This window comes from Sinohyriopsis cumingii, chromosome 5 (genome assembly GCF_028554795.1).
Source record: "Sinohyriopsis cumingii isolate HCF-2022 chromosome 5, ASM2855479v2, whole genome shotgun sequence".
Lineage (NCBI taxonomy): Eukaryota > Metazoa > Mollusca > Bivalvia > Unionida > Unionidae > Sinohyriopsis > Sinohyriopsis cumingii.
The window spans coordinates 13,034,636-13,056,059 of record NC_142965.1 but is presented as its reverse complement, the minus strand read 5'-3'; the positions used below and the strand labels follow the sequence as shown (position 1 = coordinate 13,056,059).

The window sequence follows — 21,424 nt, the reverse complement described above, 5'->3', positions numbered from 1 at the left end:
GTATCATCCTATGCTGGTCACATAATATAAGAGATTAAACATGTACAATAGGTGTTATCTTGGACAATATTGTCGTTAGGTATATACTGACATAACTGAGTCTAGCTGATACATTTAATTTCTTTCATGTAATTAAATAATGAGTCAGCGGGTAGCCTGTTGCAAAAATATCTTCTTATGACCAAAGTTTAACATCTGATTTACCACAATATAAACAGTTCACATTATACACATTTCCAGCCCCTTATTCTCGCGGATAGTTTAATAGTATACTATAATATTTTGTCTTGCCACATGGAAGTATACGGGTCAACCAGGAATAAATTTTACCCGGTGTAACCGTATTGAAAGACCTGATAAGTATCTACATAGTTTCTATGAAATTACTAAAACAGGTTTCCAAATATCCGTCGATGACTTAAAGATCTGATATCAGAGAAATATATCAAGAATTATAATTATTGTTTACTTATTCCTTATCAGTCATATGTTTGCCCTAAATATTTGTTTGGTTGCGTATTGCACATTGTGATTTTGCAGGGGACGACGGGAAAATATATCGTTCTCATTCGCATATCGCAAAGGTGAAGCAAAAGACGTGTGCATGTGCAGCAAAACTGAATCAAGAATCAAGTGTGTGAAACGACATCTTTTCGATGAAATTGAACGAAGTATTTACGTGATATATTGGTAACAAAACCAGATCGGATAAAAATGATGGTGCATGAACTTCTCTTTCTCTTCGTGACAGCCTCAGCATACGTTTGTTCTGCATGTAAGTACCCCTCCCCCCCCCCCCCCCCCTTCTTTCTCACTCTTTCTTCCTGGTCAGCCAAGTTTTACTACTGAACTCTAAATACTACTGAAATCTAATGCAGACGTAAACGTATTTGGTAGGAGACTTGGAAGTATTAACAATGTGATGACTCCAACACAGTTAGGTATTATACGCAGTATTAAGGATTAGTTTTGAAAATTAGCTGATGTAAGGTTAGTAAAATGATATAATAGAGGTGCAACACAAAACCGGAAATCACAGAAAAGGAGAAAAGAGGCATAAACTAAACACAAAAGGACTGTATAAGAAGCAGCTAGAAAATGCAAAACCATCGGCATTTTATTGCGGATAAAATTAGATGAAATCAGATTTCTATGTTTATATGGTTGTGCTATAACTTACAATTATGTTAGATTTAAAACTGTGTATATATTGAAAGTGGAATATATATAGTACGCATGTTGATGGTGTCCAAGCAAACAAATACGCTTAATCAGTTAAAGAAAGTATTAAGCAAAGTTATCTAGCCGTAAATAGTATTATACTTTTAGAGAGACCGCTGAGCACACGGTGCTTTTTAAAGAAAATATGCAAAAGCAGATACAAAGAGCTCTTTGGTTATTCAAGCATTTCCGGAAAAGGATATTTTGTAGGGATTACATTTTGGTCTGTTGTAGCGAGCGCTTTTTGTGTTTACTGTCTTAATGCATTGATTTTCCTTGCATATTGTGCCTTGTTTGTATATAACGCTTAAAGCTCCCTTGGCTCAAAATATATTACAGCAAACCAAGCCTTAGAGAACTGAACCAAGGGCAAAGAATGTTCCAACTCTTTAAACTCTGTTTTATTTTGTATATTCATTAACCTACAAAAAATCCTCTAGATTTTCTTTTCATTATTATTTGACTTTAACCATCATTTTTTCCACTAAACATATTAGAGCCTTTGAAGTAGGTATTACCTGATCCATGTTTTAAGACGTCTGTGCTAGTCATTAGATAGTACTTGTGATAATTTGCAACAAGAAAAAAAATGCCCCAAAATTTTTGCTGCATTTGCTCGTTGTGTTTGTGCATACTATCGTGTTTATACATTTCTTTGATTTATGAATAAGGTCAGAAAAAATTCACCTTACCTACCTGGCCTTGTGTATGTGATTTGGGTTTTCTAATGTGGTTTTAACAATTTTTCAGTGATTCGCTACAATGTCTGCAGTGTGGCAGTTTATAATGATATCTAGCACTGGGGCATCATGTTGCAGACTTGTATCATTATGTTCCACCCAGTCACATTATCCAGACACCTGTCCAAACAGTCTTTGCACTAACCAATTAATGCTGAGCGCCTAGCTAGCTGTAATAGATATCAAGTTTTGCTACTGCATGTAATGTCTTGTACGCCACTACGGTGTGTACATTTCCTTCCTCTAATTTGTATAATTTCCCCAAATTTTGTGTAGTATCTACCGGGTTCTAATTCTTTCGTGTTTCACGTTTTCATGTTCCGCTTCCATATCGTAAACGATATATGAAACCAGAAGAGCTCTCTTCTGCTTTATTTAGAGAAAAAAAATGCCAAGGCATCACATACGGAATCTTTGAGATGTTACTGTGTTTGTGATCTGAATAAATCAACCATTGTCCCTGAAAAACAACTTTAATACGCCAAGTTGTTCTGGGTACAGTTCGATCAAGGAAGATATTTTTAAAGCCGCACGGTTAAGGTCGCATCAAGTACATATCCAATTTTTAAAACAACTAACATTTTGACCGTAGGAAGTTTTAACATTACTATGCAACTCAAATATGGAAGTACGTTACACATCACAAACAAGAAAATCGATAGATGATTCACCTAAGTTGATTGAGGGATATAATATTTGTTAAAAGTCAGTAACTATGCCACCGGTCGATGCAAGTAGCGTAGCAAATATATATGTTTGAAATCTAAATGGTTTTATTTGGTTATCTACAATATACTGTTACATAAATTTATGAATGAATAAATATCCGATATGCAATAAAAACGTGTACACATAAAACATAACATAGAGAGAGAAAACTGAACAATGAGATCAGGTGTACTAAGTTGGAATATTTACAGATTACGTCCTATGTCTCAAAATATCACAGTATCATCAGTAAACAATAATAGATATAAAGACATTCCTCTAAAACTATACCCACCTCTATATTAAATATAATTTCCAAATCATTAATATAAATAGAATAACAAAAATGAGTGTGGCTTTCTTCTTGAAAAAGCCCATGTAAATAACAAAAAAATCCTTTGTGCGATTCTAAGTGCTCTTACCTGATTTTGCTGAGCTGCCGATAGGTCTAATTTTCGTCAACATTTTTCGAGTCTTTCCACATTTTTGATGCTTTTGGCATAGAAATGTCTTTTTTATATAATGACTTTTTTGACAACAAAGGCAAAAAAGCGTCCTCTATACGGGTACGTTTTGAATCAAAACTTCATTATCAAAATTGTGTCTATTGTAATATTATATTCTTAAAACTAAATTGTGCATACGTAATAATATCATATCTGAAGGCTCAAAAGGAGAGTATTTTATTTAATATATTAATGAAAACTGTTTCTATACAGCTAAGCAGTTTCTTCCTCTATAATAATTTACATCGGATTGCTCAGCTTCCCTATACATTGGCATAGTTAGACCAATGCTCAGATTTGACGGTTCAATATCAGTGCTAAATATCATAATAAAAAATGGGAAATGACTCGATAATGTACATACAACCTTATCAAGACCTAGTATCTTATAATGGTTTACATTTTGTGCAGCTGAAATAAGTTCTTCAATTGCCACTGGAGTACTCAACTCTGCTACATACCCGGCTATCCTATTATCATGTAGTTTTAAACTCTATTCTATTTGACCTCTTATATTTTTTGTTAAGACTTGTCATTAAAATGTTCATGCAAATGAGAAAATCATTCAAATAATTATCGAAGTGTTTCGGGCCTTTAAAATGATAAAAGAACACATTTGGATTTCCTTCTCGTAAATCATACGTGCTTGTCATCCTGACCTGCTGTAGAATAATTTATGTGTTCAGCAGTTATGTTGGGCATTCCTTTTTCTTTGTTATGTAACTCCTGTTTACAAGGGATTTGAAATAAATTGCAATTAATCAAAGCATCTCCATACAATGTGTTATCTGTTGGCGGACCAGTACATTCTTAAGCCTGAAATTTATACAGAGCATTTTCTTTTACTTTAATAGACCTTTATCAGGATTATACTGAGCTTCGCAGATCATTTTACTACCAGGTAGTTTGCCTTCGTCTGAGAAGGCTTCCTCTACTTAAAGTGTTCTTCTTCAGGGAGTAGAGTGCGGATTTAACTAAATTTCATGATGTTTGTTTTAATACCAGGCTTAGTGGCATGCCCAGTGAATATCAGCCTTGTGAATTATTTGCCCGTTGAGAGTGTTCATTTGGTGTCAGGCAATATTTTAGCTGAAGTTAAGATTTTGGTTAATCCACTTGTAATTGACAACCCTTGATTGGGTCAAAACGTTGATCCGATTGAAAAGCAAACCCCCGATTTATACCCTTCTTATCAGTTACTACAGCTATGGCAACACGAGCTCTTGAGAATGAAGTAAATCAAGAAATTATTCATTTGGCGGACACAAGTATTTTTCAGGCTTTTGTTGAAGTCACCTTTTCTCCTGTTCCTTATAAATCAAAGGTATTGTTCACTGGATGAGTTCGATATGTTGAAGGCCGGTGATAAATGTGCACTTTCCAGTTTTTTTAGCTCCAGATTTCAATCAATCGTTTAAAATGTCTGTGTAAACAAGTTATGTAAGGGTTGGTTGATTCGTAATTCTGGAAAATATAAATAGTGTCGATTCTTTAAATAAGCATCAGAGAAATAATACCGCTATAGAAATGGTGTGTTTGGATTTAATTTTGGCTCTATAACACCTTCATGTGTATATTATAACAACTTCTATCCGACTAATGTATTCAGTGGTTACTACCCCCTTACTTTCATTATCAGGATGAAAAAAACACAAATCAGAGATTATTGAGATGAAGTTTGATGTAAGAATACAACATCCACACTCGGCACATGAAGGGAAAGGAAAATTTAATCGCAGAAGCACTTTCACGCGTATAGTTCCATATTACTTTATTTTATATATGTTTTTTCAACAATCATTACATATTTTCCTGCGGAATTTCATTACTATTGTCATTTCTGTGTTTGCTTAATATGGAAAAAGGCAGCTCTATTATATAAATCTCTCTTGTCAATATTTGGGGAGGTGTAATATATATATATATATATATATATATATATATATATATATATATATATATATATATATATATATATATACATAATTTTTGTAAATTTTATTTGTGACTAAGTTGTAGTGATTATCTATAGCTGGATTTTAGTGCACGTGCATAGGGTCTATTTTAAGATGCTAGAAACGTAACATTGCGACGGATCTATAAATACGTTTGATTTACAGAATTTCAGCAACTTTACCACACAGTTATCCTCTTTGTTTTCTGGTATATTACAAATAACAAATTACCCCGCCATTGAAAGTCATTGAGCAGACAGCATAATTTTATTTTGGAGATTGTCATCTGCTTCCGGGCACCAACTATGGCAGCCTGAGCTTTCTTTATCATAGGATAGTCGATCAAAGGGTTGTAAACTGATGTATACTGATATCTTTTAAACTCTGGAAATACATCTGATACAGATGGAATCTGAGAATACGACAAATTATTCCTTTTCTCAAGCATGTCATTTCTAATGATAGATTGAACATTTGAAACCCGATATTAAAAAGAACATATTCCATTTCTGAGAATCCAGTCTTAACGAAAGTTTGCTTTTATGACAGACTTTTTCAAACTAGGAACACTTAAAAACGAAGGATTAAAACTCTGTCTGTTTACGGGAAGAGATAGCTTCGCCAAAATATAGCATTTTTAAAGCCGTTGGGCATAAAGCAAAGAGAGCCTCTTTACAGCCACGGAGTGAATTGAGTCACACACAGCTTATGTTTATGTGTGCGAGTGTTTGTGTGTGTGCGTGCGTGTGTGTGTGCGTGTGTGTGTGTGTGTGTGTGTGTGTGTGTGAATGTGAATATTTAACATGTGAATGTGTGTGCGTAGGTATGTCCTGAAGGGAATTTTTGTTATTCATATATATATATATATATATATATATATATATATATATATATATATATATATATATATATATATATATATATATATGCATACATACATATATACATACACATCTATGCGTCTGTGAGTGTTTACATTTATGTATGTATGTTTAGCGAAGATCATTTTCATATATATACCAGTTGTTCGGAATAGTCAACATGTATGAACCTATGTCCTTTCAATACAGCTCACAGGAAGTTAGATTTGAGTGGTATGTCCACATATTATTTTGCTCTTGAAGTGAAATTAAATATCTCAAAGGTTTTAAAGATGATGTGAAAAATTTATATTGTCGTTTTTCTTTTTTAATTGGAAATCAATCTAACCAGTGACATTCTTTGATCACTATATCCGTTGTATTCCTCAACACTTATGTCCCAACTTGTGATACACACAATGACAGGCTGAATTAATTGGTAACTTATTTGTTAGTTTATAATGTTTGATCGTAAGTGTACACATTTTTTATGTCAGAGTAGTTGCAATAACTCATGCTCCTGTAATTTACCTATATAAGCATGGCCTTCTTATCTCTCAAAAAGCTATAAAATATCAACACCCTCCAAATCAAATCGAAGGTGCGTGTGTCCTCGCCGTCCTAATGTCACTCAAAGTCGACCTATTTTTCAGCCAATCCAGGTGTTTCGGAATTTCTTAGTCCTATCGCAAGTTGGTGTTTTTGGTTAAGGAAGCACATAATTCTTTGAAACCCTTTTTGCAAGGTATAATAATGAATATTTTACAATAAAAACCATGCAATAACATGCAATATGATGTGCCTAAAAGTTACGATTTAGATACCGAACATTTAGTTCTTTTACGTCAATGTGTGTCACCTGTCCTTGTTGACACTCTACCGTGCGATAAAAATCCACGGTTGCGTCGATTTCAAATGGATTATAAGCCATATAAGTAAATAATGGCATAAAAAATGAATATAACAAGTAAGGTTCTCGGCAGGTGGGTTCAATGTTTATATCGCTAACGTTAGTTACAGGAAAATATCAGTTGATAGATACGCAATGTGTTTTAACAGGTAAAGAAAAGTTGAATGTTGTTACATACAGCAAAACGGTGTAGTGGCTTAATAGAGGCCTGAGCATTTCAGTTAGTGATATAGATTATAGCCTTATATCCTTCATGCCTTTGTCCTTGTATCACTCGATATCACTCACATATGCATGTGAACCGGTGCATTGTAATCCGTGAGAGTTACCAAAAAGGCGTCAGTGGAATTAGATTGTTACGTGGGGTAAAAGGCTGTGACCTATATCAGTAACCAACAACATTTGTTCTTAAAACACTCCCTGCAGTTGCGACATTACAACTACAATGCACAAGGACCAAGTGCTTGTTTTTTTTTCTCCGTTTTAATATACTTTTCTGTTTTTAAAACGGCATTGCTTGATTTTTACTGTCTGTAAATCCACTCCCACTCACCCCCAAGTTCCGTATCTGTGCTCGAACAGAGTTTATTAATATAATCGATTTGCGACTAGTTTGTTCTGAATGTACACGTATTCACGACATGAATCGTGATGAGACGATTTTAACAGCACCGCACAGTCACGCATGTTTCTATTGACATAGCTCCAAACACATTTCCGATTGGTGTATAATAATTACGGCAGATGGATGGCGGCTGCGGACTTAATATTTTAGAAGTAGCGCTATTTCCTAGACGATTTCATCTCGTACCTGTTGATCGCTTCGATTATTTTTCACTTCGGTAACATGGAGGTTCTACCAAAGTTCTTCAATCAATAATGTAATTACCTAATAGAACTGCTCGTCAGGCCGATCTACCTTAATCAGGATGAACATGCACCGCTAACCAATTACACTTATTTACTAGTACAACTGCCATACAATTAATTGTAGAAAATATATGTCTGAGTAATATTTAAGTCTCTGGTAATTGTGCATTTCTAGGGGTCTAGCAACACATTCATACAAAAGAAACAAAAAAGCTAATACAAAACTAATAATGTCTGAAACGATTGTTCTCGTCTTCGCTCGAGAATTGTTATAAGGACAAGTGCATCTTTGTTGAATAAAAGACGAGATATTGTTCTTCTTCGTTTATTTGATGTTGGTTAAATATATTCGTTGTGCAATGTAACCTAGGCGGGTTCCCGAGTAAACATTCCTTAGTGTTTTCATGCTTGGTGGTACAGTGATCGATTGGACTTCTTCACGTGTCAATGTAATAACATCAAGCAGGTCTCGAGTTGGTATTGATACGTTAGGGTGTGTGTTCCTATTTCGCTCTGAACAACATACTATTTCAATGTATACTAGAGTTCCTTAATAACACAGATATTTGTCAACAATGGAACAAAATCACCATTGATGCTACCATCACTGGTCAGATTATTCAGCTTACCCCCTAGCCTGCAAATACCGCAACTGCATCATCGCGGTCAGAATATATGTAATTATAAATCTCATTCTAAACGCAAACGCCAAAAATGTTTAAGTACCCATCCGGATGAATGTTGAGTTCTTCAAACTGAATTTCATTTCTGGCGACCAACAACACTAATATTTTATTTAATAATGGTTATTTCACAATGTTGTCTTTATCGCTACGCGTTACAAAAGGCCTGCCATGATGCTTGTTATTTATCAATAATCTCATTGCACCCCACTTGCCAATAAAACCTTCCATAATGAATGCATATTCAGATTCGCGTGCTTTTGAGATGTGAGGTTCACCTGTATCAAAACCATCCCCGACATAACTAAAAACAAGCCGACATTCACTATATTAATATTTCCTTCATTTCCTTCGTTGATTAGTACGCTTAAGAAATACGCCTCACGAAGTTACTACACGTGGTGATGCAGGTACGCATGTGACTTGTTCATCCACCTATTATTGTATTATGACATCAGCATAATAAACAAAATCCTAAATAAAAGCATTCGATGTGCGGAAGTCTTTGATTCCCCCCGATTTCACTGATAACGACCAGATCCTTTTCGACAGTGCAATAAAGACTGACAACAATATTTTGAACATACACGTTTGGCGTTGTAATTCTAAAAACCCAGGTTTAAAATGTTGCAAGCTCGCCATGGTCCATTTCAACAACAACCCGACTAGCGAACCCATCCAAATCCGCGTTGGTGGCAAGCCTGGTGAAATCCACATCAGCCCTGGTTTGTCGGGAGGTTGAGATGTTGAGCGTCCGTAAATGTCAGTTGGCGTTTCGTATGCTATTAAGTGTACTTTCGTGTAAAATCAATAAGTGTTAGCGTGTTGGTGAACCCTCAAGTACAGCATCCAGCATCGTTTTAATCGGAAGAGCCGATTAAAACAATGTTCTACGTTGAATGGTCAAACAGTCAACAACTTCAAGTTAAGTCCACACCCGTTAAACTACAAAGATAATTGGGTATCACAACGATTGCGACCAGATGTGTCCCTCCTCCTGTTGATGAATAAGGGGTGATGAGGCTGGTTTCCATTGTGCGACGAATCATTTATGCAAGTGTATATAACACCTCAAAAATGCTTGCTTGGCTTTGTCATGGTTAGTAAATCAAAACTGATCTACGGTGTGTCCATGCCCGAAGACCACTTAAGCTTAGTCGTCTTCGGTTCCCACGCCTGGATAATCGAGGACCTTTTCCTATTTTTGTGCTTCCATCGATGAGCCTGGATGGTCTACCACCGACATTATGTTTGAAAGCTGATTGCGTTTGCAGTTCCAATATCCTGTCACAACTGCATTTCCAGCAGCTAAGGCAGGTGCTGCTAACAGCGCTTTACTGGCAGCGAGTAATGGAAATATTACGCTGGTTGTTTGGATTAGTGTTACTTCTGACTTGAACAATTTTAGTTCTTCCGATGTATTCTTTATTTTGGCTACATTAAGCTGTGTAAGCTGCGTTTTGTTCAAACACACAGGAATAATTCCAGATAATTTTGCGTAGAAAGCTTTACAGTAACCATGTAATTGACTTTCTTATTTTGCATTTGATTTTAGAAATCTGCTTTTGACTAAGACCTAGCTTAGCTTCAAGATAGGGTATTATTACCTCAAAGCGTTACAAATTTAATTATGGATTTAAAACAGCCTAGTAATTTTCCAAAAGCGATTCAATGATTCTCGTTCGATCACCCGCACCCTCCAGCAACATAAACTTATAAGAGATCACAACAATATATATTCATTTGGTAATAACGGGTTAGCCAGATTACGAACATGTGCATGAAAGTACATGTCGACCTCGGACTGTCCGAATGCGTCCATCTGTTCTAATGAAAGGTCATAAATAGGTTAAAATGTAGGAAAGTCGTGCTGGAAGTTTTGCTCACTTGTGTCAATGTTTTGATGTCGGTGCAAGATGACCGTAGCTTGAGATATACACGCACTACTTGATTGTCTCTTACGCTAAGCAAACTCGTTGCTGTACCTTGCATGAAAGCTATGTCAATATTATCAAGAATTGAATTAATTTGATTTCCTTTCCATCGATGGGGAAGAGTGCACTACCATGCAATGCCATGCCGCCATTGTTAACAAATCCAACCTTAGCATCGATGGGATAAGGGTTATTTTCGGACTGTATCAGTTGCCCATCAGTTTCCACTTGAAGGAAATTATCGATATATGTCCTGAACTAGTAATTCTATTGTACTGGTGTGAGTTCCATAACCGGATATGTAACTTACTATCTACAGTGCAATAATTTATTCTCACATGCGGAAGTATTGGGTGTATTTTGAAATTTTGCCATTATAAATTATTGGTCTAATACATTTTGCTAGACAAACGTAGTCCACTTTCAAGATGACATAATCAGCGTTATTCAGCGGCTTAATTAACTTTAATACCATTTGTGATTGTTGCTGTTGATGGAAGTGTAACCTGATTTTGATGATGCTCTAGTCACTCATTTTCGTAGCTGATCTCGAATGCAATACCAGATTCTTTAACTGATCCACAGCAACGTTGTTGATGCGATCATCGACTCACATTGCCGTGTGCATAGAGATCAGTGTTGCACGTAAAGCCAAGACCGCGAGTGCCTTTGTTGTGCCTGTAAACCATCCCGGGACAACAACACCAATACCGTTTCCGTAAGAAGCTTTACAAACAGGATTTCTCCCAACAACAGGATGCACTGCTATTACGAGTTCTCATACGATTGTTTTTATATCTAACTGTCTAAGGTCCCCCATGCAAATTTTAACGTATACTAGTCTTGGCAAACAAAGGTAAAAATAATATGTGTAATGAGATCCGTATAATATGAAAGACACACGGGCGAGGAAGTAATTGATATTAAATTAACGTGGATCTTATTGGGGGTAAACCCAAACAATATATAACACTTCAACGTTTGAGTTGTTAAAAATGAAGTTTCTTATCTGCCATTAATGGCTGCACAAGGTAGATTAACTGTATTCGTGGTGGCGATCCTGTAAATGTCAGGCGCCTTAGTGTAACTTGTAGCGTCGGGCTTTGCACTCAAAATTAGTTTGTCTCTGGAATGTGATTTATATCTTGATGTCAGCAGAGAAAGTTGCTTGTGAATACTGTGAAACATCCATCGCGTACATTTGAGATTCAACCAAGATGTCTGAGCTAAGTGTAGGGTCATTATGGTGTATGTTGGTTGTCGAATTACGCTTGTTCACTAAAATGATCCTTGGTCGAAACTCTTCATTTATTAATTTAATTTTGTGCGTACCAGTGGAGGTGGCTTTTCGACAACTGACGAAAACACGAACTAGTTTGTGCGGAGATGCCTGCAAACGGCCGCAATCGAATGTTAGTCCAAGTGCGATAAACACGCAAGGATGCCAATGCAAACTCATGTATGCGAACTTCGCACGCGGTGATTTGAGTAGCACAAATATATTTTGTGGTTGAGCACCTAATATTTATTGCACAGTCAACACATATTGATACAATCGCCTCAGAATTCATCATATGAACTTCGTTCGTTAAAACATCATCAATATCTTTATTAAGTTTATGTATCAGCGCTCGAAACGTCTGCAGTGCAATGATGTAAATGGTTAGCAACCGCAGGCCAATGGTCACCATCTCAATAATACTGTCTGGAGAGCTATTTCCCGCTCAAACCGACCCATGAGTGTTATCAACCGATCTGCAAGGTCATTAGTGTCGCACAGTAAACTAAGGCCTTTTTTGTGCCACCGCTTCTATGAACATGCAATTTCCGCTATCAGCTTTAACCCTTTTCTGAGTCCGCCTCGCTCGTGCTCAGTTCGATTTAGGTTGAGATTATGGTCGATTTTTTTTTTCTAAAGGATACATGACGAGGTTGATTGCATCTTTGTCATCTTCGCAAACAATTTTGATGAATTGTTTATTCAGTAGTTTATTCGCTTAGTCTTATCCATTCAGTACAAATTAGGAAAGCTCTGCTTTATTTTATGATGCTCATAATAAGCCTAAAATGGAAGCCAGAATTATCAAACCAAATTGCAAATCGTCTAATCGCCATGCATACCCACAACGATTTTAATAATAATACTTAATCTTTAGAAACTCTGCTTTGCAATATCAGATAACACACAAAATCATATACAACGAGAAGATTACAAAAACTAACACCGTGAAATTGCAACAACAAAAACATGCGGACAATTATAAATGAAGTAAACAATATTGTCTTTATATCTATTCTTCTAGTCCAAATATATGAGTTTAAGAGTTCTCTTGAATGAAAGCAAAATGCCCCTGTGTCTACGGTCAATAGGCACTTGATTCCATATAGCTGGGTCTTGGTTCGCAAAAGAATGTTGTCCGTTTGACTTCGTTTTACAGGTGGGGACAATGAGAATACGAGTGTCAGAAGAGGAGCGTAACTTCTAGGTGGGCTGAACATAGGGATGAGGTCAGAAAGGTATGTCGAACTGGAGTCATGCAACGAAATGTGGCAATGTGAACAGATTGATTGTTTGATTCTAGATTGAACGGTTAGCCAGTGGAGATTACAGAGCATGGATAGGTGTTCTTAGTTCTTTGTACTCAGAGTAAAATCCAAACAGATATGTCTTGAACTTGTTGAGTTTATGTTGTAGATACTGAGACTCACCAGAGAGAAGTAAATTATCATAGTCCAGTCGTAAAAATAATTTAAAAAACACAAGTGTTTTAGTGGCATCAACAGAAAGAAAATTGCAAATGGAGCTGATGCCTCTCAGCTCCATATATGCATCCTTGCAAGTGTTTATGACATGTTGGGAAAACGTACTGCCAAGAGTTGCACTTACGGTTCATACGAACTGTTAGAATTCAATACTGGTATTGATAATACTTATTATTTCAGATGTGTTGGTGATATAGATTTTTAACGTAGCTTTGACAATTCGTAATCATATCGCTACGATGCTGCAGACATGTAGCATTGAGTCCCACCAAATCACATTATCATGACACCAGGTCGACCAGTACAATTTTTATGTTTCTTGTATGACCCGGCCGGGGTTCGAAATGGCGACCTTCTGCAACCAAGGCGGACTCTCCAACCAATTAGGCCATATTGTTTGAGGTAAATGATGTAAATGAGTCTTTTAGTGGTCTTCCGGTTGACGTCAGTTTTACCATCATCAATATGCAGCTTAATACATGTCACATTTGAAATGTGTTTCTACGCTTTAGAAGGTATACTTAACTTCACTTGGATTGCTGGATTTGTATATTAGAGTGTCGTCAGCGTACAGCTGGTAAGACGTCGTGGGAATATGTTTTTGTGTATGTTTTTGTGTATGCTTGGTACTAAAGTGCTATATAAACATTATGAATCTATCCAAACATGCGGTGTATACGATTTACGTAGGATTAAGTCATTCAGCAGTTAATGGTGTCTATTGTCAACTTTAAAGCCCTTTTTGTATTTGGAAGCGTCCATCAAAGCTGGTTGCAAGTATATACAATAACACCCAATTTCACAACAATGTCCACTGTTTTGCAATGCTTGTAATAATGATAATAATAACAAGGACATTGTTTATAGAGGGTTTGTTATAGATCTAATCTACCGTGAGGCCTTCTAGCTTCTAGATGTTATTTGCAATATATACTTAAGAATTGATTTGTCCTTGCAATCAATGTATCAAGCACACACACACAGACACACACACACACACACACACACACACATATATATATATATATATATATATATATATATATATATATATATATATATATATATATATATATATATATATATATATATATATATATATATATATATATATATATATATATATATATATATATAAGTTAAATTAAGTTAAGTTAATGAAAGTTAAGAAAGCGGTAACTTAGTTTAAGGAATTTAAATTATCACTGTCTTGGTTGATTTTATATAGATTAAAGGTTTTGGATGTATTGCATGGAATCTGTTTCAGATCTTCTAGGAATTCAACAGTATCAGAGTTTTGAAACAAATACATAAGTAATGGATTTGTAGATAATATTTTTTCGTTGATTTGCCATTGACTGTAAATGTTAGATGAATTGTAAAGTGGTCATTTAAACAAATCTTTGAAACAATTACTTCCAGAACATTGTCTTTTGTATTGGCATAATATGTGTTTTAGAGGTAGATGTTTCTCCTGGATGCCATATTACAATAGGGGATGTAATCACTGCAGTTGACCTTATTTTAAAAGATATTGAAGTTTCATCTAACTATAAAGTCATGAAACTTAAGTATACTGAAGAAATATGTGTATCTACCTCCGTACAATCGAAATCAGTCTTGCACTTAAGCTGAAACTGGCATCATTAGAATAGGTGTTGTTCATTCAACGTGACACTATAATGTTATATTTCAATGGCACGAATAGATCTTGACATATTTTGTAATAATGAATCCCAGAACTATTTGCTTTGTTATATGAGCGCTAAAATTGTACCTACTTCTTTTCCCTTATGCAATAAAATGTTATCAAGAGGAACCCGGTTAGATAAGGCTACACTGAGAAATGATTTAAATTGACCATGATATTGCAATAAAAGTATTTGTATTGATCGTTGATCTGGTTGGTCTTTTGTAACAGAATACATTTGTTGACTTAATACAAATGAGGTTACAATTGCATCAACTCGCATGACCTATATCTTAGTCATCAGATACATATTTTCGTGAAAGAATGGTCATTGCAATATTTAGTTATCTTGTATATCATTGCGACCACTAATGAAATCAAAATACATATTTTACAGAATGAAATGTAAGATAAATATTACAAATTTCAAACTCATTGCAATACGGACATTTCAGCAGTTGCAATAACTGTTTAAAACAATGGACCAAATGACCCCAGTACGAGTATCTTTAAAGAAAGCTGTTACTAAAATATGAACTGCAAAAATGCGCAGTTCCAGCCCATATTGCGGTAAACCTGACTTAGTGATTTGACACAATGCCTCCTCAAGGAAAGTTATCATGACTATAGGACTAAAATTCAAATTCTATATGCAAGATCTGTTGTGACTATACTTGATTTTCTCAAAACGTTCCACGTCTTGGTTTGCCGTTGCGATCCACTTTATACTAAATCGTAGATGATGCAAGGATACAACTGTAACTTTGATGTCGCAATATTCTTCTTAATATCGATGAACATATGATAATCCTAACATTTCTATCGATCATTGATGTGTTTGAGTTTTACCGAAACGAACATTGTAATTTCAATAGGGGTCGATAATTGGATGTACACCTTTCGTAATAACGAAATCAAAGAAAGCTGACATTACAGTAGGAATGAAAATTGAGTATTGCTGCAACCGAATTGTAATAACGTGGACAATCTTAAACGTTTCTATAGGACGCAGTGCCATTGTGACTTTTACTCAATAAGTACTACGCCCTAGATTTAATAATATTCGTATTAGGTACATCTGAAAGTATTTACCCTCGTATTGCTACCGAAAAGTGATCTGGATAATCCTTGGAAAGAATGTTGTTACTTTTGTTGAGTGTTTAATTGTGAGCAGTGTTAACTTCCATTTTGGTATAGATTGTAACTTATGCTACTAATTGCCGCCGGAACCCCTTATGTAATAATGATCTTAATACGTGGATTTTGCTGATGAATATACTACGATTTATGTGTAACTGCCATCCATTTAGGAAAGAGATCTTAACCACATGCCATAAAAGAAGACCACCTTGACGCTTGTTCATTTTATTTCACTCTATATTGTTTTTTATCCTGACGTTTCTGCTAATAAGAGATCTAATTTAAACATTCCTCCAAATAAAGACATTATTACAACCCGGGTCGAAACAGCATTTCATCGTAAACTCTTACTATTAAGCAGACTATGTGGCCTTATGAAGTGTTTCTTCAAAGAAAACGTTTTAAATAGGTGTTTAGACAGCACTCAACCTTAATGTCTTTTCTAATAGAGTGATCTTTTCTACATAACACATGGAGACTTCGTGGACTTGCAACAATGTTAATAAAAGTTGCACGAAGTTCAATTAAATTAATATTACTCACGCGGTATAATATATTCTAAAAAGGAAGTACTTATAGCTGTTGTGCGCCGTATTTCCATGGAATCTGATTCAATATTCTATTTCAGAACGTGGTTATAGTAGTCTTGAAAATAACTCGAGACAGGTACCCACTGATGAGTTGTTTATGGGTATAGAATTAAAAGTATCATGTAAACTGGTGTCGGGAAAGAAAAAATCTCAAAGTGAAGTTTATATGTACCTTGCGATACCACAAATTCTCAGGTCGAAATGGAAAGAGCCATGTTTACCTCACTCGTTTGTACTTGTAGTTCGATACTCGTGTGACTTAGTTATATGTAGGAAACCTGTATCCATATTGCTCAATATGTTCTTTCTATTTTGAAATATATTTCTGTAATAAATATTGCAGTAAAGCAATTGCTTGTCAACACAAAGACACTCGGACCCGTGAAAAGCTTCTGCTTGGCAGAGGTTTGTTTTGTTTTTTACATGCCTTCTTCAATAATGTTAAATTTTAACATGTACACCACCCCCACCACCTCTCTCTTTCTCTCTCTCTCTAGTAGTACTTGAAATGGAACTTTCAGGGCAAAAATGTAGAGACTGGGTATTCAAACAACTTCTTTCTCTCACACTATCTATCTATCTATCTATCTATCTATCTATCTATCTATCTATATATCTATCTATCTATCTATCTATCTATCAATTGTAATGTATATTTGATTTACTTGAATCTGATTTAATATATATTTATTTCAATTTAATTGTTTGTCAGTTTTATTTTTATTTTTTTCATTACATGCTATTGTAAATTAAATTTATTCTCTAGAGATGATACTTTTTTCTCAGAAAATAGTTTGACCTTGGCTATTTGTTTTTTAAACACCAGGTGTTGATCTGGATCCTGGCCTTGTTTCAAAATTTGTAGCAATCACGTAAACAAATTGCATCTTTATTTTAAAATGATTGGTTGTTGTCGAGGTCATGATGGGACTTCGTTTTTAAGATATAAACAACTTTTGTTTCATTTCTTAGCATAAAATGATTGGTTTTCGTCAGAGTGACGTTGGGTAGACGTGATCTTTAACAAGTACTTAGTTATTATAATCTTCCAGAACATGGTCACGTGACCCCCTTGTTTTCGTTCTAGAGATCATATAACCTCTGTTTTGGAGAATTATTCTCAGTAGAAGTTGGGCTGTTAAACTGGAAGTTGTATATTGTGCTGTTTAGAGTTATTTCAAATTATTTGGTTTGGAGTTATTTCAAATTACTTGGATTCAAAAGGATTAATTCTGTTATTTTTCTGGAAAATACGTGTGATCATGTAACACTGTTGGACAAGGACAGTTGTTTTATTAACAGTTATTTAGCTATCAGAAACAGGAGTGATAATTCTTGTTTCTACAAGACAATATAGAATTCAACACTACAGATTTCACCATACGTCATTGTCTTCCATCTTGGATTCTTCGTCGGGATTCGAACTTGAAATCAGTTGAACATTTTGTTATTAGGACTTCAAAAATTGTATTCGTTGATTATTCTTGGATTATTTTTGGATTTGATTCGATAAAACCGTAAGTTCATATTTTTTCATTTTTACAGAATATTTTCCAGGGAAATAAATTATTGTATGTTTTCAAAGCTTGGTGTTTTCACTCTTTCTTGTGTTACTCTTTATTCGATCCTAAACCCGTGACATAAGACTACCTATCTATCTATCTATGTAGATAGATATATGGATGGATGGATGGATGGAAGGATGGATGGATTGATATATAGATAGATAGATAGATAGACAGACAGACCGACAGAATGATAGATAGATAGATAGATCGGGAGTGAACTCTATAGGATAATGATTCATATTCCTAGCAGAATTTTTATAAAGATGAATAGATGCCTGAGAACCCGATTTGCTCTATATGCTTGTATATACATACATTATTTAAGTGGGTTTGTGCGTGCGTGCATGTGTGCGTGCGTGCGTGCGTGCATGCATACTCACACATACATACATACATACATACATACATACATATTTATGCATAAATGGAGAACAAATATCACAGATATTAAAACGGGTTCTTTCCAAGTCTTGTCTTCCTGTGTTGAAAAGGAAATTTAGAAGAGACAAGTTTAATTGGTCTCCAAACCGCTTGGAGCCGGTTACAGTATGGCAATTGTGTTGTTAGCAATATAGAAGTGTAAGACTGCAACTTAAGTGCTTGAATAATGCCTTCTTGGATATGCTCATATTTTTGAAAATCCAGTCAGAATATATACGTCGTCGTACATAATGTTTACTGTTTTGTTGAATAATACTGCCAACATGGTTTTAAAATTATATACTTTCTTGCAGTGGTTCTAACACGGCAGCTAGATTATAGTGTAGTTAAAAAGTCCCATCGTAATGTATACGTCGTCGCACATGAGTGTTATTGAGTTTTTCAATATTACTGCCTATATTGTTTAAAAATTATGGATACATTTTCTTGCAGTGATTCCTAACATGAGTATTGTCATGTCAACTCACAACAAGAATTTCGCTGTGTTTTCGGGCCTGGAAGATTGGGCGAAAAATGGAATCATCAATTCAAGTGCATTCAGTAACATCGGTTCAGGACCATTAAATAACACCAGAGGAATTTCATTTATCCATCGGAAAACCAGAGAGATGTTTATATTCAGCGACGCAGACATTACAACGATTGGTGTCATCAATATCACAAGCCCTTTACATCAGGCGATAGTCTTTCATATAGGAACGTCATCAGGTACGTATGATAATCTAATCAATAATATGTCAAAGTCTGTGTCTCTTTCCCTCTAGCCCTTCATTTCGACAATATGTGTTAATAAGAATGCAAGGATGATGTTCATATCTCATTGCAACTGGAGCGCGATCACTAAGACGCGGAACGAGGAACTGTCAACTAAAGAATTGATCTCATGACTTCACAAGTGAACCCTCTGGAACGTTGAACAACGACTGTTTACACTTCGCGAAGTAAAATATTTTGGTGCCATAAACGAGCTGGCTAGTTGCTGCACAGAGTATGTACATTTAGTTTTGTACTTGTTGACTCATCTTTTTTGTTTTTGTAATGAAGAGGTTCAACTGTATTATGGTATGAACTATATACTTATTAATTGGATATACAAATAAATAAATTTCGCTCCCCTCCTCTTTTATTAGCAAAAGCAATTGCTGTATGAGAAATGATTTAATGTTGATATTGTTTTATTTTTCTTTTAGGTTTTGAAATGGCCTTTGCGGGGTACCGCAAGCTAGCTTTTGCCTCTGGCTTTATTTTAAATTTAATGCATATTTATATTTCTTTGCCTCAGGGGTTGGTGAACTTGCAGTGGACTGGGTGAGCGGTAACTGCTACTGGGTGGATACAGTATACGGGTGGATCGTAATGCAGGCCATTCCGAAAGATCTCAGCAGAATTAATTCTCGAAACCCTAACTTCAAGATGATAGTAGATACATATCTAGACATACCGACAGGCATCGCAGTTTATCCAGAACTGGGGTAAGTTAGTTAATATTTTTAATTTTCTTTGCTTTAGCCTTATCCCTACCCTAACCTAGTATGCATCGGTGAATCTGCACAACTGCACGTTTCCTTTTTCAATTTTGGATTCAATGAGTAATAACTTTAAGAAATTAACATGAATCTTCCATCCTAGTTTCCCAGAATATGGAGCGATCAGCAGTGTGTGGAAACTTTAAACTTAAACATAAAGGGATGCGGAATGCTAAGAACACCCTAAAATTACAAGAAAAGAATGCACACATACAATGTACATGGCATAGTTTCGTCGTGTAGTTTTGGACCTTTACAACATCAAAAACTGTCGTTCGAAAATAACAGAATAAAAAAAGACTTTGTAATGGAAGATTACGGACACAGCACAAATGACTCCTTTTGACGCGGACTAGCTGTAGATTTCCATATACTTTCAATAGTAATGCCATCGACTAATTGTAAAATGTATTACTTTGGTTATCATTGGTGATCATTGAGATTAACATCACAGATATTTATTTTGGACGGATACTGGAAAAATTCCGAAAATCGAACGTTCGTCTTTGACTGGGAAAGACCGGAAGTTACTCACATGGCAAGGAGTTATTCGACCAACATCGTTATGTATCGACTACACTAATAATCGATTGTATTGGACGGATCCTGGAAGAGGAACATTAGAATATAGCGATCTCCACGGAAATGGAAGGGTAGTTCTGATTTCTATTCCTGGATCTTCATTCTATGGAATCGATATATTTCAGGTAATCTGGTATTGTTTACTGAAAAATATACGTACACAAAAGTTTTATCAACACAACACAAAACTTAAGAAAGGCACCAACAAAACATGTATTCATGGTCATGACGTTTTGTTCAGGTGAGATGGAAACGTAATAATTAAATGTGATAATCAATCATATATTATCTTCTACAGGGAATGATCTCAGCATTTGTTCATCTATATTGTATAATTCTGTGTTTCTATATAGTAACTTTTGAACTTGCTATTTATGAAGAAGTATATTAAACTTTAGATATTTAAGGTTATGAGCATGTATTGATATATTATTTTCTTATTCTGAATCTGTGCGTTTATGCCCTTGTATATCAAATATTGTATAGAAACTAAATTCATTTGAATTACAGCAATTCCTACACCTGAGAGGTTAGTACAATATATGATTGCTAGACATGCGCTCTGTATGCATCTAATATGTGTACGACAAAAATATTAAAATCCGACCGCTTCAATACAATATCATAGTAATATTAAGAATTGTATCTGTGAAAATATTTAAATATCTGGTTCTAATGGTGTTAAAAGTGACATTTCTGAACACAGTTGCTCAATCATATATGATTAAGAGGAATAA

General features: G+C 35.2%; 1 protein-coding gene across 4 annotated transcripts in view; it reads left to right on the top strand.

The window, feature by feature from the left end:
• The first annotated feature begins 528 nt into the window (after positions 1-528).
• The window catches only part of LOC149798649 (low-density lipoprotein receptor-related protein 2-like), a 94,661-nt gene continuing 73,765 nt past the window's right edge, over positions 529-21,424 (top strand). For 2 of the 4 annotated variants that reach the window (XR_016421009.1, XM_089957488.1), the window contains exons 1-4: positions 529-775; positions 19,012-19,287; positions 19,862-20,051; positions 20,560-20,812. Coding sequence is in view for 3 of the 4 variants with exons in the window: in XM_089957488.1 (XP_089813614.1) it covers positions 715-775; positions 19,012-19,287; positions 19,862-20,051; positions 20,560-20,812 (780 nt within the window). In the remaining variant the exon portion in view is untranslated. Of the gene's footprint in view, positions 776-12,825; positions 12,905-19,011; positions 19,288-19,861; positions 20,052-20,559; positions 20,813-21,424 lie in introns of all 4 variants that reach the window. The other 2 variants (XM_089957487.1, XM_089957486.1) reach the window with 2 other exon arrangements.